Source organism: Pseudoliparis swirei, chromosome 3 (genome assembly GCF_029220125.1).
Source record: "Pseudoliparis swirei isolate HS2019 ecotype Mariana Trench chromosome 3, NWPU_hadal_v1, whole genome shotgun sequence".
Classification (NCBI taxonomy): domain Eukaryota; kingdom Metazoa; phylum Chordata; class Actinopteri; order Perciformes; family Liparidae; genus Pseudoliparis; species Pseudoliparis swirei.
In genome coordinates, this window is record NC_079390.1 from 2,807,179 (window position 1) to 2,829,549 (window position 22,371).

The 22,371-nt window shown below is 41.2% G+C and overlaps 2 protein-coding genes across 6 annotated transcripts in view; both read right to left on the bottom strand.

Annotated features, from left to right (window-relative positions):
* Positions 1-184: 184 nt before the first annotated feature.
* Positions 185-10,268, bottom strand: sms (spermine synthase). Its single transcript, XM_056411640.1, has 11 exons — positions 10,119-10,268; positions 8,535-8,655; positions 7,352-7,439; positions 6,119-6,183; positions 5,856-6,031; positions 5,068-5,224; positions 4,877-4,964; positions 3,701-3,815; positions 3,536-3,615; positions 1,883-1,998; positions 185-1,267 (listed from the first exon to the last, which is right to left on the bottom strand). The coding sequence occupies exons 1-11, from the start codon at positions 10,162-10,164 to the stop codon at positions 1,237-1,239; spliced, it is 1,083 nt and encodes a 360-aa protein (XP_056267615.1). The 5' UTR covers positions 10,165-10,268; the 3' UTR covers positions 185-1,236.
* Positions 10,269-13,123: 2,855 nt separating this feature from the next.
* LOC130210325 (ryanodine receptor 1-like) overlaps positions 13,124-22,371 on the bottom strand; it is a 60,439-nt gene continuing 51,191 nt past the window's right edge. For 4 of the 5 annotated variants that reach the window (XM_056440476.1, XM_056440459.1, XM_056440469.1 and 1 more), the window contains 17 exons: positions 21,654-21,735; positions 20,258-21,573; positions 19,552-19,622; positions 18,859-19,006; positions 18,683-18,769; positions 18,337-18,606; positions 18,112-18,242; positions 17,718-17,760; positions 17,498-17,631; positions 17,348-17,408; positions 16,349-16,495; positions 15,950-16,084; positions 15,698-15,854; positions 15,547-15,611; positions 15,351-15,451; positions 14,524-14,575; positions 13,124-14,408 (listed from right to left, as the gene is read on the bottom strand). In XM_056440476.1, coding sequence (XP_056296451.1) covers positions 14,313-14,408; positions 14,524-14,575; positions 15,351-15,451; positions 15,547-15,611; positions 15,698-15,854; positions 15,950-16,084; positions 16,349-16,495; positions 17,348-17,408; positions 17,498-17,631; positions 17,718-17,760; positions 18,112-18,242; positions 18,337-18,606; positions 18,683-18,769; positions 18,859-19,006; positions 19,552-19,622; positions 20,258-21,573; positions 21,654-21,735 — 3,096 coding nt within the window. In that variant the 3' untranslated portion in view covers positions 13,124-14,312. Of the gene's footprint in view, positions 14,409-14,523; positions 14,576-15,350; positions 15,452-15,546; positions 15,612-15,697; positions 15,855-15,949; positions 16,085-16,348; positions 16,496-17,347; positions 17,409-17,497; positions 17,632-17,717; positions 17,761-18,111; positions 18,243-18,336; positions 18,607-18,682; positions 18,770-18,858; positions 19,327-19,551; positions 19,623-20,257; positions 21,574-21,653; positions 21,736-22,371 lie in introns of those variants that run through there. The other variant, XM_056440486.1, reaches the window with a different exon arrangement.

Genomic DNA, 22,371 nt, shown 5'->3' on the forward strand with positions numbered 1-22,371 from the left:
TTATTGAATTTTCTCTTTTTGAATTTCCCAAAAAAAAACATTTGGGGAATTTAAATTGCTAGTTTGGAATTCCATTATCATTTGATCAAAGAATATAATTTTAACATGGTTTCCTAAAATGATCCATGGTCGTCTGATAGAACATCAATTAAATGTTTTGGAGAAGCAAAAACAGGAGTCGAGACATGTTCCCCCCAAAAAAACACTTTTAATTGTAGGTCACAGAAAGTTTCTCCAATAGGACAGAACAGCATTTGGTGAAATTATATAGAATAAATAAATGTAACTGAGTCCCACAGGGCTGCCCACGCATCAACGTGCTGTGGACTGTATCCGCGGCTACATTCACCGTCCTCATGCACCCAACGCTTACATAACTTCAAATATACTGGGGAAAAAGAATAGAGGGCGCAAATAAAACACGACATAAAAACAGCACGAGCACAGACGTGGAATAAGGTGGTGGAATCTCGTTTTCCCTTTATTTTTTAAAACACTTCGACACTTCCGTCTCGTTCGGTCGCGATCGCCTCAGAGAGGAAGAAACGGAAACTTAAAAAAACCGCGACGGAGTTCAGCGGCGCCGAGACTTTCCATCGGTCTACTCGCACGACGCAACCTCAGAACTCAAGAATAACCTTGAAAAAAAAGAAAAAGAAAAGTACAGCGCACACACCTTGCTGCAAGAGGAGCTACACCACTTCACCAGTGTATCAAATTACTGTTTACACATCCAGTTTCTTCAGAGTACATGCAAATGTATCCCAAGTCAAAACAAGCAAAAATACAACCAGCACCCAAATAAACCAGGAAGAGCGAGAAGTCAGATGAGGGTAGGGCGTAGAACGGGGTTCAACTAATAAAGGAAACTGCCGTCATGTTCTTTGAGATGTGCTCAGACTGAATGCAAAAGTTAATTTTTCCATCTTGATTTATTCACAGTAACGTGGACCGCTGGAGTGTTTTTTGAAATCCAAAAAACAACCAATCGGTGTCCAGATGTGAGCTGCGGCCGGGCGCCGCGCTCTAACGAGTGTGTGGGACAACGCCACTTTAGTTTTGCTTTATTTCTCCAGATCGATTCTTTATCCACTATTTCAAAAAAAGTCACACACAATACATGAATCTAAACTTTGTGTTGCCTCTAATTTGTTTTTCCTCCAGTCTGAACACACCCTGAAGGCAACAGCAGCGTTCAGGTTCCCGTCGCCGGGGATTCGAGCGGAGCGGCGGTTTTTACTTCTTCCAGACGGAGTAGAAAACCCATCTGACACGAGAGAATTAAGGTTAGACAACATGTGACAAGTCACAGGAATACAGCCACCAAAGACAGGGCGACAGAAGAAGAAAGAGGAGGAGAAGAAAGGTAGAAGAAGAAGGAAAACAAGTAGAAGAACAAGAAGAAGGAGAATTGGAACAAGAAAGGAAGAAGAACAAGTAGAACAAGAACTAGGAGAAGGAAAAAGGGAGACGAAGAAGAACAAGTAGAAGGACAAGAATGATAAGGAGGAGAACTAGAACAATAAGAAGGACAAGAAGGAGGAGAATTAGAACAAAAAGAACAAGAATAAGGAGGAGGAGAACTAGAACAAGAAGAACCAGAAGAAGGAGAACAAGAAAGGGAGAAGAACAAGTAGAAGCAGGAGAACAAGAACTAGGAGAAGGAAAAAGGGAGATGAAGAAGGAGAACAAGTAGAAGGACAAGACGAAGGAGGAGGAGAAGAACTAGAACAAGAAGGAGAAAGGGAGAAGATGATGCGTGTGAAGTAATGTTCTCACAGTAAATGGGATGTGAACAAACTCATGCTTGTAGATGAATGCTTTGCGGTCACAACAGCAGCTCATCAGCTCGTCGCGCCCCCTAGAGGCGAGTGAAGGATACTGCTCCACGTAGGAGGGGACGCACACCACCTCTTTGGAGAAGCCCACGGGACACGAGAGCTTCCCCAGCTGCTCCTCGTACAGCCGCAGAGACTCCTTCATGTTCTCCGCGTTACCCTGGCGACCGGCAGCAAACACAACGTCACACGCAAACTGGAGCTAATTATTTGTGTGTGTGTGTGTGTGGGGGGGGGGGAAGTGGTGTGTTCCCATTACATAAATATTCACCTTTTGACAATTAGAAATAAATATATATATACACATATTATATATATATACACACATATTAGAGATGCACCGATCAGGTTTTTGGTGCCGATCACCGATCTCTGAAATCAGTATCTGCCGATCCGATAATACCGATCACGGTGTCGATTGAAGCATTCTATTTATTGTGTAGCATTATTGCCGAGGACTATGAGGAAATATATATATATAAAGCAACTCAAACATTAAAGAAATTACAGATTTCTTTAAACATTTAGGACTTTTACTTTGAAGAATGTCCTAATTGATACATTAAAATTGTTTGATTGCTATTGTAGGGGATTTCAGATATGTATGGAACACATCTGCATCATTCATTTCCTGGAACTCTTGGGGAGATCTATATACAGGACTTTTTTTAACATACAAAAGTCTGACATATTTTTATAAACTCTTCCTTGGTCCAGTTACAATGTTTTAATGTTAGCATAATTTAAGCTAAATATCAGAAACGATCTCTAAAGATACAAAATCAGTTCATTGTTTACTTTTATATGTTCGTGTATGATTTGTCGACATCTTATTTTGATAAACGGATGTTGTTTCACGTGGTTCTTTCCGCTAACTTTGCAAAACCGGATGTTGTCACATAAATCCTTCCGCTAACTTTATCAAACCCTCGCGCTCCCGATGGAATGCGTTTACCGTGAGCATCAGTCTGTAGGGGCTCAGAGCCTCAGACATGTGAGAGTCGGCTGAGTCGACCCAGAGATTCAACTCGGGGGACGGGGACGCCGCTCGGTGGGGAGGACCCCCTCTGCCCTCTCACTCTGCGGCCCTCGCCGGGCGCATCGTCTCCGTTGCGGTGCGCCGCGATTGAAACGTCTCTGATAGTTGTCGCAGATGTTACGTCATCTGATCGGCCGTTTTGAGAACGCCGATCAAAACCGATAATGGGAATATCGGCCGATATGGATCGGCGCCGATCAGATCGGTGCATCCCTAACATATATACATACATACACACATATACAGGGTAGGGAATTTTCAATTTTTTTGCCCCCAACGACTGAAATCCAGGGGCATTTAAAAATAAAATTGGGAGCACTTTTTGAAAGTTGTGAAAGATTTAACCTTTGTTCAAAATAATAAATTTACTCATTTAGGCTTACAGGATATGAGCAATTGCCATCAAATGGCAATAATAAGACTATTAGGTAATAAGATTATTAGGCAATAATAACACTATTAGGCAGTAGTCTAATAGATTCTGGACCAGGTCATATATGCTACGATGTTTTTGACCAGTTCATTAAATTATCAGAATTATTTGAGGAAATTATGGGGGCATTTGTTTATATTAAAATGATATTTCTTAAGGGCAGTTTTGCTCTGGTGTATTTCCGGCGCCGACCATGAAGCATGAACACGGGAAGCAGTTACTCACCTGCGTAAAATATTTCCCCGACGGATGCAGGACTGTTATGGACAGGTCTAAGATGAGACGCAGGAAGTCCCACGTGGAGTCTACGACAAGCGGGACACAGGTTCAGACAGCGGAGCTGCATCTCTGAAAGATATGACATGTTTCACACACAAGAAATATAGAAACCTTCTTCTGGCGTCGTGGATATCGGGATCGCGGTCAGGTCATTGATCACGTAGTCGAACGTCTTTCCCTCCTGGACGTACTTCTTCAGCACGGGGACGCAGTCCTCCACGAGTATCTGGAAGAGACGAGGAGATTCAACTCAACCGGCTTCTCCTCGAGCTGCTTTCACGAGGAAAACATGCTGCGGACAAAACGTCTTTGTTCATATGAGCCGGAACAAAAATATCAGCCCGTCCCGGTTTTATTTATTTAATGCTGTGAAACGGGACGACAGCAAAGACAGCGAGGAAAACACGGCAAGCTAGCGCACAGAAGAGGCGTCATCTAGAACCGAAAATGGTTCTTCAGAGGGATGCCATAGAAGAACCATTTATGGTTCCACAAAGAACCTTTCAAACCAGCGTTCTTTAAAGAACCATTTCCTTAAAGAGTTCATCAAAGAACCTATAAAAGGTATCTCAAAGAACCTTCTAAAATGGTTCTTTAAGGAACCATATTTGGTTCAACAAACAACCTTTCAAACCATTGTTCTTTAAAGAACCATTTCCTTAAAGAGTTCATCAAAGAACCTATAAAGGTATCTCAAAGAACCTTCAAAAATGGTTCATTAAGGAACCATATTTGGTTCCACAAAGAACCTTTCAAACCATTGTTCTTTAAAGAACCATTTCCTTAAAGAGTTCATCAAATAACCTATAAAGGTATCTCAAAGAACCTTCTAAAATGGTTCTTTAAGGAACCATATTTGGTTCCACAAAGAACCTTTCAAACCATTGTTCTTTAAAGAACCATTTCCTTAAAGAGTTCTTCAAAGAACCTATAAAAGGTGTCTCAAAGAAAAAATACTTCTTTAAGGCACCATATATGGTGCCTCAAAGAACCTTTCAAACCAGGATTTTTTAAAGAACCATTTGCTTAAAGAGTTCCTCAAAGAACTTATAATGGTGCCGTAAACAAAAAAAATACTTCTTCAGTAGGTGATGGTTCTTCGTAGAACCACAAAGCCTTTAAAGAACCATTATTTTTCTGTATGTAAACAATGCAGGATTTTAAAATTCTGAATCTGCTTTTCTTTTCTTTCTTTTTTTAACGATTAGGTTACAACGACGCGTTCCTCTTGAGGAGCCGGGTTGTGGCAAGGGAAACGGTTTCATGGCGGTAACACTCGGCACTCACTTTGTAACAGTCTCCCTCCATCTTGTCGAGAACGTCTCCACACGTTCCTCTCATGTACTTTTTGCACGCGTCGATCACCTTCTGGTCGATGTGCACACGTTGTAAAGGAACCATCGACCACAAGTATCATATTAAGTAAGAGCTGCGACAGGAAACTACATTAAAACATAAAAATAAACCCAGAAAAGGATATATCCAACATGGTGACCATCTTTGGCTTTTGCTTGACCATCTCAAACAGGATGCCTCCGTCCCCTCCGCCCAGTATCAGCACCTCTTTTCCAGTATAGTTCTCTCTTCCGCTGCCCATGATGGCGAGGGTGTAGGCCAGGTCGCTCTCCGCCAGGTCTGCACGGTAAAAAAAACCCGAAATAATTAAACAAGTCACAGAAATAATACGATAACATCATCATCGTCGTCAGATTAACTAATGCAGGTTGAATCTTGTGCATTACACGATTAGTGCGTCAAAATATCTCTAGCTGCCAGGGGTACCCCGTGTGACGTTTAGTGCTACATTATAATAAATAAAAATAAAGTATATATATATATAATGACATTGGCCAGTTTGATTATTTTTTATAATTCTTATATTTTATTTTTTTATATTTTGATATAAAGAACATTAATTGTTTCGATGAAAATCGATTTCTTAAAAAACATTTAAAAAAGTATAATTGATAGAAAGTTTGTTTTGGTGGCAGACATTTATTTATATATAATAAGAATTGGCCAGTTTGATTTTTTTTTAAATAACTTATATTTTTCAATATTTGTGTATAAGGAACATTAATTATTTAGATGAAAATAGATTTCATTAAAAAAAAATTAAAAAAAAGGATAATTGATAGAAAGTTTATTTTGGTGGCAGCCATTTTTATTTGTATTATATTGGTTTTAAATAGCGTAAATCAATTGATGGAGCCAAACTGTACGTTGTGTCTCAAAATAACTTTGTGGCCGTTTCCTAGATACTCACTCAAGTCGTCGTCGAGTATTAGGGCGTTCCCGTACTGCTGCGAGTGAAGGATCTTTATGTTTTGGAATGCAGAATCTTCTTCGTACACCAGCTGGTCCATGTCGTACTCCACCAGTCGGTCGTCGGTCGTGGGCCAGTACCGGTCCACTTCTGCTCCTCGTATGAGGGCCGGGAGCCTTGGTGTGGAGGGTGGGCGACACGAGGAGTCAACATCACTGCCGCGAGGAAGCGGTCATGAAATGCATACACCTCCAGATTCGTACCTTTTAATCCGTGTTATATTGCCATTTAGCAGAGCCTTCAGCTTCGATTCCAGTGCATTTAAAAGCTGTGGAGGAAACGCCACAACAACGCGTGTTAGAAAAATATCGAAGATTGTGATTATTTGGTCTGAAATTGCAATATAAGATAAAATAATGCTTTATTAGTCCCATAGTGGGGAAATTTCAGGATCACAGCAGCGGGTTTATTAGAGCATTAGTAAAAATAAAAGGCACTGGGTAGAGCGCATACCTTCGCATATCACAAGATTGGGCATTGAATTATGAACATTTTGGCATTAGTTGCATGCCAATTGGATACAAATTGACCATGCTATGGTAAAAAGAAGATTTTGACCTTTTCATGACCTTGACCTTTGACCCAATCAATCCCAAAATCTAATCAAATGATCCCCGGATAATAACCAATCATCCCACCAAATTTCATGCGATTCGGTTTAATACTTTTTGAGTTATGCGAATAACACGCATACAAATAAATAAATGGCGATCAAAACATAACCTTCCGCATTTTCAATGCGAAGGTAAATATACAGAGGAAAGAAAATATATACGCAAGGCAGTGACCAAAGTGAATTTCCAGCAGGTTGAAGCCAATATTAGAGATGATAATTTTTACATCATTATTCTCATGTTAAAATGCTAATAGTGAGATTTTTTTCCAAGGATCTGCACCAAACAAATATGTTTCCTTAAATCTGTAGAGTATGAATGTGTCGGCCACGACTTCTCTGCAGCAAAATTTTTATTTTGACCCATTTGGTGTTTAAATATTACCTCTTGTGATGTTTTGGAAGTTGCAGTAGGCCGCATTGTGATTTTGATTTTTTTTAAACTACTAAAAGGGACCACAGTGTAGTGCCAGTGCAGTACAATGCAGCCGCCATATTGTTTCCCTGGGCTCGGCATGCTTCAACTATCAGGAGACACAGTTGTACTTTTTGCCTGTTTTGGGTCCCTGAGGCAAGTAGACAAAACACGGGACATACCGACTTCTCAAGTCACCTTTCCACAAGCTATTTAAGAGGTTTTACTTTTATGCTCTTCTTACTTTACAACCTTGCAATAATTGTTTGGCACAGATCTTTATGTCTGGAAGTAGTAAAGAGAGATTCGTGAGCTTAAACATTAATAACACCACATGACATTCTGCACTGTGGGACTTCCTGTGCACTTTGGTCGAAGTATTGTGTTTTTTTATTTTTATTCACCTACATTGTCTACTTGTGCAATGTTGTCGTCTTCATAACACTGCAGATCAACGGTCACCAGCCCGTGGGAGTGCACGCGCAGAACAGAAAGCCTGAGAAGTTGAGTTGTGAAACAAAACAATAAAGTGAGAACATTTTATTTCAGGATTCATAAACAGGACTTTTCAAACTAATTTCCGTGACCAAACATTTTGTGAAATCTCGGTGCATACATGAAAAAGTGAGAAGATGTAGTCAAATGTAGTATTGAAACCAACAATGAGAATTCCAATGGATACAGAAAATTAAAAAAATCCCCAAAATGTTTTGGAAAAGTCATGGAAATATGTTCATACTGCGTAAGTGAACATATGAATACAAGAAACTCCTATGATTTTTCAAAACTTTTGGGATTTTATTTTTTTCAATGACTTTTCCAGGGCTAGAAATAACCATTTTAAAATTCCACGACTTTTTCAGATTTTCCATGACCGTACGAAACCTATTTATTACTAAATTGACCCAACATTTTCACAACTTTTCCCAATAAGCAGCCTCAGTAGACATGCAGCAGATTCTTCCTCGGGGTGCTCAAGGAAACCCAACAGCCGTAAACTCGTCTTCACGCCAAGTCGTTTGGAGCCCACTTGGAATTCAGTTCGACTTCATTGCTGCAATAGTGGCGTGAGATTCAAAAAACACCCCGAGGCTGAAAGATACTCCTCATTGAGTCATGAGAAAATAATTACAAATAATAATAAGGGTGTAGCTTTACTTTGATATAAGTGAGGAGGGTCACATATTTTTAAAAAGGACCACGGGGCTCAAGCCCACACATTTCCTTTTTTTTATCTTGGGAGTGCAAGATGTGCAAAGATATTCAAAACGGGTCCAGTAAGTCTGTGACAACAAACTGTCACCACAAACTACCAAGAAAAGAGAAACGCCTCATATGGGAAACTAAATACAGTCTATATGTAGTTTTTACTTAACTATATGCATTTATTAATTACTAGAAAGTGAGCCAATTAAGAGCACCTCCATTCCCAGCTAATTACCATAAAATCATAGTTCCCATTCAAATATAATGTGCAGAGAGTAAAGCTAATAAATTATAGTGGTTTTTTGGCCATTACTGGATCTCTGAGCAGAGAACAAAAGAAAACAAACCTTATAAATATATGGCAAGTATAAAATGAGTCTCTTACCAGCCATTCTTGCCAATAAATGTACCGAGGTATCCATGGCCATTTGTTTCATGCACAGTTTCTGTCATTTCATGCTCATGAAATATGGACAGGAGATCAGGAACTGTTGAAGCAGAGTCAACTGGGAAAACAGAATAAAAAAGGCAGAACAATGAAAAACAAGAAGACTAAAATAAACTTTCCCCCATACATTGTCTCCATCAGTGGTGAAATAGCACTTTTGTTGACATAAAAGTAGCAAATTATTATTTAATGCAAACATCACAACATATTTTGGGGATAAATCACAGTTAGTCTGGAGAGATGGTCTTAAAATATATGCATGAAAACCCTCCGTAAAGCCAGTGCAGCCTTTTAGTCATTAATAGATAATCCAGAAGAATAAAGTGATTTTAAAAATGTTATCAATGAAAAGATTCAAACTATTAGACCTCAGAAACATATATATTTATAGTGCTTTCTCCCATTGACCTACACCAATTGACTTTAACAATTTCTAAGTCTAAAACATCTACCTGTCTCTTTGACCCCATCCTGACTAGACTGCTTAAAGAGGTTTTACCTTTATTCGGCACCTTACTACGAGATATTATCTCTTTACTAACCATGTCCTTCAAAATAGCCGTCATTAGACCTCTACTTGAGGTTTTTCAGTCAGGATTCAGAGAGCACTGGTGAAAATGACTAAATACCTTCTAATTGCATCAGACGAAAGGACCCGTCTCTGTTAAAGTACATTAAAAGTAACCGCACTAAGCTGGTTTAAGTCCTATTCATAAGATCAATTTGTTTGCGTAAACTCCGAGACACCAAAGTTAGTCTCGGAGTTCCACAAGGTTCTGTGCTTGGACACCTTATATCTGCTTCCTTTAGGCAATTTTATTCAGAAAACTCTATATAAACGTTCATTGTTATGCAGATGATCCGCAATAATATACATCAATCGATTTTGGTTATTGTGATATTAGAACATTAACTACCTCAGTATAGTTCTGTTAAAAAAAGATGGTCACTTACTTCACTATCGGTGACTACAGTTCTTGCAACTGCTATTTTGAGACAAGTAGCTTACTGCTCGTCTCATGGAGAGTTAAGAGCTCACAAAGTGTCCTTGAACTCAGCAAAAGCACGCTAACTTGAACTTTTTTTGTTAGATTCTCAACAAACAAAACAAAAAAAATGGCGAAAAATGCGCCGCCGCTTCCTGTGCGACATTTCTGGCTTGAGCACATTTTTATTTCACGATGGTGCATCGAGGCTTCCAACCGGAGCAATAAAAACCGAATATACCTCAACTTAAAAAACATAAAATACAATAAATAAAATAACATCCATGCAAGTGACATGAGGTATTTCACGCACGAAGACTTTCAGCTCCCAGCCCAGACTTGTAAATATATATACATATACATATCTTATGCGTGTGCGCTACCATCAGCCATGTTGCATCAACATCAATACAGCGTTAACAGTTTTGAAGGGCAGTGACACACGAGCAGTTATTAGCCGGCTAGCTAGCGTGCAGCCCACCGGGTGCAGAACCCCGGGTGCTGCGTTCAGGGGCTCGCCTCGCGCTCTTCTTACCTGCCGCAGAGAGCTTGAAGTCGAGGGTGTAATGTCGCAGTGCCATGTCTGAGTGCAACCGTCATCCATGCCTGGATATAGGCAGGCTGCGAGTATTTATCCGCAGAGACAGAGGGAGGGCCCTGCTACCGCTGCTTCTGCCGCTTACGACCGATACGCGGAAACCAGGAAGCTGTGCCGCGGCGATGGAGCGGCCGATCAGAGAGTGAAAGCGGAGGCGAGAGAGAAATCCTCCGTCGTTGTTTATATGGGGTTTTTTTTGCCGTTGGCGCCATAAGCGGAAAGATGGAAGAATATATTCCGGTTAAAAGACAAGAAGATCGAGATCGATTACTCTTTTTTATTTATTTATTTACTTTAACGTTTTTTTTCGTTTAATTATTTTAATAAAATCTTATAATAATAATAATGTCACATTTGAGACACTCCGACTCGTGGTTCGTAATATATGAACATCTTGAGGATGACTTTCACTGTTCACTGGTCATCTTGAACTGGGATCCAAAACCTGGTGTGTGTGTGTGTGTGTGCCTAATTATATGAAAAAGTATGAAGAAAAGACAAGTAGAACTGACAGATTTCCAAACGTACATTTTATTTATAGAAGTGAAAATGGGCTCAATATACATACCACTAATCTGCATTTAACGTACATACCTAAAGCACAGTAACATCTCTCTCTCTCTCTCTCTCTATATATATATATATATATATATTTGAAAGAAACACAGTACATGCAGAAAAAGTGGAGTCAGATGCAGATCTATTTTCATCCATTCAAGGTTATACGATAAGAATACTGATTCAACGTAGACATGTCTCGTATTGATAGTGATTTTTTTTTCATGGCTTGCAATGAGTTTGCAGTGTACATTGCATATTATGCATCATTGCAAACGATTACCAAATTCACAATGACGTATAGAAGGTAATTGTGATTATATTTTTACTTGACAAGTAAGGGAGCAAGATCACAGACAATCTCCAAAATTAATCAGTCCCCATGGAAATACTAGTGCTCTGCATAAGGTCAAGGGTCGTGGTTTTGGGTAGACCGTCAAATATCAGTTATTGCAGGTTTAAAGACTCTTTAAAATATGGAATTAGTCCCCATGACATCACCGGTATGGTTAAGGCCCTTAACTATCCCTAACTTTAAGCCTTAATAAAATGTATATAACGTGTAAAATGTCTCCCGCACAGTTGACATTGACACGGAAATTATCTATAGAGACCAAAAAAATGTGTTAATTGCAGGATGTAAACATGGTTCATTCTGCGTTTTTGCATTTGAACATAATGAGCCTTTATAGAACGTATTATAGAAAGTATTGACTGACTTTCCTGGCAACTTATTTGTTCCTCAAAAAACATTTATTTTGAGGTCACGATGACATTTTAAGTCGATTTTCAGCCTCTTTGCTTTCACATCATCTAGAAAGTAAATCCACTAGAATCAAAAAGCATCAAAATCCCATGGATTTAATTAAGCAATTAAATGAAAGATTAAGACGTGAATGAATATATGTTGTGTAAAGACAATAACATGTAAAACATAACTCTACGGTTCCGTTGGTGGCTGGGCTCTTTGGTCCTGATTGAAAGATTTGAACACTTTTTGATGTTAAATATCAGCAAAAGACACTCAAAAATCATCAGGTCGAATTTAAATGTGCTAAATACTTCTTGGTTCATGACCAGATACCTGCATCGCCCCCAGCCTCAGTGTTTCTCTGTGTTTAGACCCCGGAGCCATTTAAAACATTATACCTGGTTAATAAATATCAGCATGGCAGTGTTCAAAGCCCCGGTGACTGTAGACTTTATTACGATTACACATTTTCCAAAGCAATTATATAAACAAACATGTCTTATTAACTCACCTTTTTAAATAATTTTAGGATATTCAGCCATTGACAAAAAAATTATAAAAATGCTTCTGTTATTACCTCCATACCGGATCAATTCAAGTGCACACGGCACCAGGTATTCGTGTGTAATCTGTGACACGAGAGGTAAGCAGGAAAAGAAAATGTGTCGTCAGTTAAAAAAATCACAACCTGGAGTCAGCTTGGGCCTTTTCTTTTTTGACAAATATGTTAAAATAGAGGAGAGGGTGAGTAAATATACTCCAGTAGTTCTAAGCAGGATGATGCAAAATGTAAAAAATAGTCACGCATTGTGCATGAGCGAGCTGTTTTTATCACATTTGTTAAACATAAAGCTATAAATGCTCTTCTTTGTAGCTGGTTGAGGTCAGATCTTAACGGTCAGGGTGACCTCTGTGTCAGGGCTCAGGTTTCCGGTACCTCAGCGGTCACGGTGCACCAGATGTGAACAATGAATCACTTTAACCCGCATCGAGGCAAAGATCAGTCGAGAAAGCAGAGCGAGCCCCAGCACTGCAGTCTGCAGCGGTGACAGCAGCAGATCTGTATTCCGTCAGGATCAGGGCGATGCAATACTCTCTGCCTCCACCAGAGGGCGACCTGGGCAGCTCGCCTCACTGCGGCTCTGCAGCAGCACCAGTTGCTGCACATACATCCACCTGTAGAGAATAAAAGCAGGTTGGAAATTACAAGAAATAATAATAATCTTGGTGATAGTATAAACATGGTCCAGTGGTCATGATGGGAGGGAGCTGATTGGATTAAAGCATAACTCACAGTCTGTCATTCCCACAAGTGAGAGGCGGTCAGGTGGATGAGGGGCTCGACCAATCAGACGACGTTGACAAAACCATCATAATAACATGCACACATCTGGATCTACCCATCTGCAAATGTTAAAACACAAACAAAAAAACACATTCACACTTTATTACTTAAGTGGTGGATGCGTGGTGGATCCCGAAGTGGATCCCCGTGGTGGATCCCGAAGTGGATCCCCGAGGTGCTCATCATGTCACCAGTCGACTCGGAGGCTCAACCTGGGTTTTCGAGCTCGGCCTTAATCCCTCATCAGAGGCTCCACAGTTTAACAGACACAAACTTGCTGAATCCTGCTCATCGGTTTTCTTTTACATATTTATCTTTTAATATCATTTCAGTTTTACAAACACAAGAAATAATAAAAGTTATTTTTGGGATTCCGTTTAAATAAATAAATCTCTTGGGCTCATTTTCCAACATTCTCATTTGAATCCCCAAAAAACTGAGTTCACAACCGCAGAGACGTCCACCGGACAAACACCACAGTGTCTCTCAGCCTCCCGGCGCCACCGCGGCCCGACGGGCACTTCCTCTCGCCATCTTTTGCCTTTCAGTCCTTTCCTGTGTCATTTTACTACATAATTAAGTAAAATTGCAGATTTTTAATCTAATTTAAATACCTTTTGATCGCCACTTATAATTTAGTAGAAATATATTCACTGACCCGGAATTGCATCCCTAAAGTAAGTGTACCACATTTTAAGGGTTTTAAATGGACATTAGCACCGTCACACATATATATATATATATACACACACATACATGTATATATATATATACATATACACATACATACATATATATATACACACATACATATATATATATTTACATATATATATTATACAATACACGTACAATATGATGCAGGTGAGCATAATGTCACATTACAAAGACCTTTAACTCGTCTTGAAAAACAATAAACAAAAATATTTAAAATAAATCAAAAAAAACTAAACAAAGAGAAATTAAAAATGAATACGCAAAAGTGAAAGTGACAATAATCAGAAAAAATATATATAATTCATTTGAATCAAACTAGTGATTACACATAAAGACAGAAAAGTGTGAAGCGTACTTTTACACGTGTGGTAATCGATGCTCGGCACTTTTATCTTGTCACAAGGAGAAAACTAGTTAAAACTCGTTTATGGAATCCCATAATAACCCTGAATTAGTTTGGAGGAAACATTTTCATGCAAATGGTTGTATAATTAAATATTATTAAATACGTGATGACACTAAACCGAACTAAAACAGTGTGAATCCCATTTGCATTTCATGTTTTGACGTCATGTTCTCGCTGTAAATTGTTCATGAAAAAGTTATTTTCGCATTTTTCGTGAGTCATTTCTCCGTGAGCGTCGTCAGGAATGATGAACACGAGCAGCGCTGCGGTCGTCGTGGTTTCCTCCGTGCGGCGTCGTCGTGGTTACCTCCGTGCGGCGTCGTCGTGGTTACCTCCGTGCGGCGTCGTGGTGGGTTATGAGAGCTGGTCCTCGTACTGCTTCCTGAAGCAGTCTCCGGCCGGGTAGAAGTCCCAGCAGCGCTCCTGGTACATCTTCCACACGTACGACTCCTGGAAGAGAAAAATGTAAAGAACAATAAATACGTCAAAGGAGGAGAGAGAGAGAACAAGAGAGAGAAAGAGAGAGAGACAAAAGAATAATAAACAATTACTATTAAAAACTGACCTGCCCGGTGTGCTCCGTCTCATCTTTGTTGATAAGATACATCAAGAAGAACCTGAAAGAGACTGAAGTTAGTATGATGTCATTGGGACACACACACACACACACACACACACACACACACACACACACACACACACACACACACACACACACACACACACACACACACACACACACACACACACACACACACACACACACACACACACACACACACACACACACACACACACACACACACACACACACACACACACACACACACACACACACACACACACACAGACACACACACACACAGACACAGAGACACACACAGACACACACACACACACACTTACACACACACAAACACAGACGGAGACACACACACATACATACAGAGACACACATACACACACACACACACACACTCACACACAGAGACACGCACACTTACACACACACAAACGGAGACACACATACATACAGACACACACACACACAGAGACAAACACAGACACACACACACAGACACACACACACACACACACTCACTCACTCACTCACACAGACACACACTCTCTCACACACTCACACACAGAGACACGCACACTTACACACACACAAACACAGACGGAGACACACACACACACATACATACAGACACAAACACCCCCACACACACACACACACAGAGACAAACACAGACACACACACACACACACACTCACACAGACACACACACACACACACACACACGCAGAGACAGAGACAAACACAGACACACACACACACTCACTCACTCACTCACACAGACACACACACACACACGCGGGTGGACTCACATGTAGTTGGCCAGGTTGTGTTCGTCCAGCGTGTGCGTCTCGAAGCCGTGCGGCGTCGTATCAAAGTAGTCGCTTCCGATGCCGCAGATGAAGCATTTCGTCTGCAGACAAAAAAACAAACATCAGTCGACGACGATGCCGAACATTCCCGTGGAAACATCTGGAACGACGAGCGTCGAACGGGAGCGCCACGCACCTCCATGTCCTCCTTGACCTGCTCCTGTTGGTCTCTGAGTTCTCCGAAGGCGTCGATGATCAGACCTGCAGAGTTCAAACACATTGAAACATCAACAACCACATCGTCCCCGTTTCCTCCTCCTAACGCGATGACATCACCACGCCGTTACCCTGAATGATGGCCAGCAGGATGACGATGACGAAGAAGAAGAACGTTATGTCGAACACCACCCGGTACAGCTCGTACTCGTCTCCGGCGGGGTCGTCGATCTCGTCACCGATGCCCCCGCCCGCACGCACGCCCACGTACATGTGGAACAGGTAACACTGCGGGGGGGGGGGGGCGGAGTGAACGCGCATCGTTTTTTTTGGGCGAAGACGAGCAGACGGCGCGGCGGCCTTCGCGGCGACGGGCGACTTACGGTCATCATGTCGTCGCATTTCATATCCGGCTCGTCCTCGTCTTCGCTCTTGTTGTAGAACTTGCGGAAGAAGTTGAAGGCGACCACGGTGTAGAGGTAGACCACCACGGCCAGCAGGCCCACGGTCATCATGAGCTGGCAGGCGCGAGAAGGGAATATTAATACACATCAATGTATATGTATATATATATATATATATTAATATATATATCTTAATATATATATATTAATATATATATATATATCTATTAATATATATATATCTATTTATATATATATATTAATATATATATATATTAATATATATATTAATATTAATATATATATATCTCTTAATAAATCTATATATATATATATATATATCTTAATATCATCGAACCACTTTTTCCCGGCACTCGCCTGTTTGCCGTTGTGCGTGACGGAGGACAGGATGGTGCGCAGCGTCTTGACGCCCATGGCGATGTCCAGCAGGTGGCAGGCGTAGAAGAAGTTGTTGTAGTGGCCGAGAAGAGACATGATGGTGTACCAGCAGAGGTACAGGAAGGTCTGCGGGGAGAGAGAGAGAGAGAGAGAGAGAGAGGAGGGGCGTGTTAGTCCTCAGAGGCGAGGTCGTGTTCACATAGTATGGTACCGTATGTACCGCTGTGGTCAGCAGGTCCGTCTGTCAATCAGGGGGTTGGCGTTTTAATCCCCGCCCTAGTCGATGTGTCCTTGAGCAAGACATTCAACCCTGAGCTGCTCCCTGTAGCTGTGTCTACGGTGTGTGAATGTAACATGATTATAAGTCGCTTTGGATAAAAGTCAGCTAAATGTAATAATGTAACTACACTTGTTCACTTTTAAATCATTGATGCCTGTGTTTTATGTTTTATTTCTGTTTAATTTATTTTGAAATGTCTCGTTTTAAATTAAAAAAGCCCTTTCTTAATGTTTGTGTACATCAGGGTTCATACACATGTTGACCAATGGATCTCCAGGACTTTACACCAAATTTCCATGACAAAACATGTTGTGTAATCTCGGTGTAAACATGAGTATCACCTTAAATAACAAATAAATGAGACAATAGTTTGATTAAAAGAATAAATATTTATATAAATGTTTTTTTTTAAATCAAACTGCGTAAATTAACATATGAATATAACAACATTTTCATGACTTTTCCAAAACTTTTGGGATTACATTTTTTTTCGAGGACTTTTCCAGGTCTAGAAATAACCATTTTTAAATTCCATGACTTTTCCAGGTTTTCCATGACCGTAACAACCCTGATAAATGTTTTTACCTGTTGCTGCTGTATTGACATCATTTTGTGTGTATATTTTTACAACGACAATAAACATCCTTACCTTAATGTAGTTTAATGTGCAATATACATGTAAATCTGGGTTTACTTACACCGTCTGTGAATATAACACCGAATTTCCAGACTTGGTACTTCATGTCGATGGTGGACGACCTGAGAAAAATAACATCGGTTGATATTCATACTCTAGACGTTTTAATGTCTGTGATTTTTGTTGTTGGAAGTAATTTGAAGTTCTTTACCAGGCAAACACGGAGCTGTCTGGCTCCTCCTGTTTCTTCTCATGCTGCTGACTCACATCCAGCGAAGCCAGATCCACACCCAGGAGCTCAGCGATTCTTTCTCTGCCGTAAATGTCGCCGTACTTATCCAGAACCTGGACACGGGGCGTCACGTTACATGTTACACCGGATCCACGGAGAACCATTTAAAAAAATTTAACTGAAATAAAACACAACTCACCTTCCGCTTGACAAATTTATCCCAATAGTTGTTTGGGAAAGAGCTGTTAAAAAAGGGGGGGACATTATTTATTGAGAGACATTTATTATATATATATTTATATATATTATATTTATTTATTATATATTTTATTTAAAATATATATATATATATATATATATATATGTTTGTATTTATAATATTTATTTATTTATAATATTGTTTATTTATAATATTTTTGTATTATATTTATAATGTATATATTTTTTAATATACTTGTATTTATTATATTTTGTATTTATTATATTTGTAAGATATTTTTTGAAAACCTGGTATTTTTATTTATTATATTTGTTGATATTTTTTGAAAACCTGGTGTTTTAAATGATGATTAATGATTTTTGTGTCTACGTACAGTGTGTTCAGGACCAGTCGGTCCCACTGGCCCTTGATGTCATCGTCCTCCGGCTGCGCCGTGATGAAGAGGCCGTCAAACTCCAGCTTCCTTGCAAGTTCTTTCTCCCTTTTAAAGAGCACCAGAGGAATCTGAAGAAAATAAAACAATTGAAAATCCCGTTGAACTGTTTGCAAAGTCGTGTCATGGATATCGAGTGTCAGTCAAGAAGAACACGTCAGATACCTTGAGGCAGTTGTAGCCGATGATACAGATGAACGAGATGACCGTGTGCAAGGCGGCGAGGAAAGACAGCGTGGGCTGCATGTAGCCCGTGCTCTCTTCTAAGTAGAAATAAATCGGGACCTCTTCCTCGTCCTCTTCTCCTTCACCCATTCCAGATCCCTCGGGCTCCTCCCCCGATCCCTCAAAGAACCCGGAGGCTTCAAACATCCCGCTGCCCTCCGACAGTCCGGATCCTTCCACGTCCTCGGCCTCTTGCCGGGAGTCTGACACCTTCAACAGAGAAGAGAAGGAGTTAAAATGGTGTCTTTGATACGAGCACATGACGCAGAGACGAATAGAAGCGTACTTTGTAGAAGAGGAGGATGAAGTTCAGGGCGAACGACAGGAACAGCGCCAGGAAACGTAAATTGTAGAAGTTCCTGGAGAGGTAGTTCTACAAAAAGAGAGATGGAAATATTGTTTTCAGCTGATTTTTAGTGCCCGGATGGTGGATCCTGAAGCCAGCGGGAGCCGATGCGTCACCATGAATTTATTCCTTTGGTTTTCCAGCTCGTTCCAGATATTAAATCTGCCTTCCCTCGTCGGCTTTTCCTTCTTTTTGGCCGCTCTCTTTCTTTCTTTTTGCTTCTCTTCCTCCTTAATCTGGGATTCTTTCTCCGCTTTCTCAATGCTGACGGACAAAACACGGGAGAGGTTATTGATTTGTGGATTTCATCAACATCGAAAATAAAAAATCACGACGCAGAAAGACGAGCAACCCGTTGCCATCTTTCGGCTTATGTCTCTCTCCGCCAATGAGACGTCCAATCATATCCCGTGTCAGTAGGGCGGCTGTAGCTCAGTGGGGTAAGAGGGCCGTCCTGCAACCGCAAGGTCGTGGGTTCGATCCCCGCTCTCCCCATTAGTTGCAAGTCGAAGTGTCCTTGAGCAAGGCACTGAACCCCCAGTTGCTTCCCGGGCGCTTCACTGCAGCCCACTGCTCCTTAATAACTAAGGATGGGTTAAATGCAGAGAACTAATTTCCCCTTGGGGATTAATAAAAGTGTATATTATTATTATTATTAATACTACATGAGTATCGTCTATTATACACAATGGTCATGTTGATGGCGCAGCAAGTATATTTCTTTAATCTACTGTATATATATATATATATACACACTGAGGATATGTTGAAAGTAAACTAAAGACAAGAAAGCAACTCAAGACTCTCACTCGGCCTTCTCGGGTTCTGGGGGCGTTACCACGACGACAGGAACGGGGTCGGGTGCTTTCTCTTCTGGTTGCTGCAACAAAACAAAAAGCAATTCACAATACTTCCTTTTATTTATTTGTTTTCTTCCTTTCAGTTTAACAAACTTGATTTTTTCTTTTCCTCATTCTAGGGCAACTGGAGCCATCGAGACGTTCGCTAATATTTATACACACTACCGTTCAAAAGTTTGGGGTCACTTAGAAATGTCCTTATTTTTCAAAGCACTGTTTTTTTCAATGAAGATAACTAAATTAATCATATATACATCTCTACATAGTTAATGTGTAAATGACTATTCTATGGTGTTTAATGAAGTCTTTACAGAGGTGTGTAGAGGCCCATCTCCAGTGTTCTAATGGTACATTGTGTTATCGCCTTAGAAGACTAACGGAGGGGTAGAAAACCCTTGAAAACCCTTTTTATGCGAGCACAGCTGAAAACAGTTATGCTGGTGAGAGAAGCTATACAACTGGCCTTCCTTTGAGCCACAAGAAGAACAACATTAATATTTACAATAAAAATCATTTTTCTGACCTTGTCAATGTCTCGACTAGATTTTATATTCATTTTGCAATTAATTTGATAAATAAAAGTGAGAGTTTTCATGGAAAACCCCAAATTGTCTGGGTGTCCCCAAACTTTTGATGTGTTTTGATAACGACTCACCACTTTCCTCCTGGTGATGGGCGTCCCTTCAGGTGTCGGAGGTTCAACGGGGGATTCGACACCCATGTCTCCGAGTCCACCCGGAACATCCATCCCCGGTACCCTCCCGCCCTCTTTATCCTGCGTGTCCTCCTCTTCCTCCTCTCCGCTCCCCGTCTCCCCGGTGTCCGTCACCCCTCCGGTGTCTTGTTCCTCGCCCGTCCTCGGCTCCCCCGGCCCGTCTCCGTGCACGTCGTCCTGCGTGGGGTCCGGCATGCTCGCGAGGATCTCCGTGACGGTGATGTTTTTCGCCCCCTCCACCAAGCCGCCGCCGAACAGCGTCTGCCAGATGATCATGAAGAAGCCTTTGCACACGTTGTAGATGAAGTGGAGGATGCTCATCAGGATGGTCCAGAAGAAGGTGGACAGAGCCACCACGATCTCCTTGAGCGTCATCTTCCTCACGCGGCGGTATTGCCGGCGGAGGTTACGGAAGGTGAAAATGCGGAAGAAGCACAGCACGCTGTTTATGAAATCCACAAAGGCGGAGCTGGACTCGGGCTGCCCTTCCTCGCCGTTGTTGTCTTCGTCGCCTCCGCCTCCGTTCGCCGCCTCTCCCGCCTCGCTCGCGACTTCCTCTCCCTCATCGTCTTCCTCGCCCTTCCACTCTTCTTCCTGCTCGGCAATCTGCGAGGCGATGTTCATCTCGAAGATGGTGTCCTCGCAGAAGTTCACGAACATCTCCATCTTCTCCGACTCGCCGCCGTTGACCACGTCGAAGATGAACTGCCGCTTGGACTCTCGGACCTGCGGCATCTCCCACTGCTTCCGGTTCACCTCGGTGATCTCGAAGTAGATGCGCTCGATCTTCCTGCTGGCGCCCATGATCTCGATGCGGCCCAGGAAGGGGCGGAAGTAGTTGAGCACGTTGTCCGCCTGCTCGATGAAGTTCTTGAGCCGGATGTCGTGCGGCACGTGCTCCGACAGGTTGGTGAGGAGAACGGCGATGCTGAAGCCGATGTCTTTGGCGGGCTCGTGGAAGCGATCGGCGAACTCCTCGTAGTGGATCATGTCGTTCTCGTCGGCTTCGGAGCAGGACAGCAGGAACTGGATCTCCGAGGGCGAGTACTGCTTCTGGCTGTCCATGGCTTTCTGGAAGTCCTTCCTGGAGATCAGGCCCCGGGGATCCGTGACGTAATCGCGGAACGCGTCCGAGGCCACGATGTCCTTCAGCTTGAGGAACATGTCGAAGAACTTGAGGATCATCTCCACGTTGCTGGAGGACTCCACCAGCATGTCCACCATCTGGCGTGCGATGGTACCGTTTACCACGTTTCCTGAAGAAATTAAAACAAGAGTATTTGGAAAAGAGCAAAAGAGAGATGGAAACTGATTTTTTTTTTTAAAGCTCTTTTACCCTCTAACAGTGAGAGCAACATAACAACCATGTCCTTCTGGAGGTCCAGAAGCTCCTTCAGCAGACCGATCTGGCTGGAGTCCTGTCACCGTGAGAAGACGCACAACATGTTACTGCAACGGCAACTTTTATCATTTAAAAAAAAAAAAATTGGCGGGGGTCTGCATAGATTTAAAGAGATGCAATAGTCATTGGTGAAGTGTCAACAGTTATTACACGAAAAGGATTTTAACATAACAGTAATAACACAGGAACAAAGGTGGAGGCTGCAAAAATATAGTTAAAGAATCAAACCTTCATGCAGAGAGAATATCTGAAAATCGTAAGAAAGCTAACGTCTGGTTTCAACTTGATCCTCATTGTATAGTTACTTATATGAATTAATTCTATATTATTCTATGAAATTCAAACAAAAAGTTAAATGTTAAATTATTTCTATGCGAGTTGTGAACAAATTGTTCACGAGCGCGAGCATTAGATTTTATAGCTGAAGCTTTTCTAACACAGAAGAAACATATTTGCATGTATCAGCCAATCAAATCACAGAAACATTCGACTACTTAATTACTCTAATTCATTACTCAATTTAATATTTCTTCATCGAGGAAAGAAGAACTCTGGATGTAAAGAACAGAATCCGGTTGAATATCCATTAGTTGTTTGTTCAAATCAATATATTCTTATACACTATGCTATATATAAATATACTGCACAAATA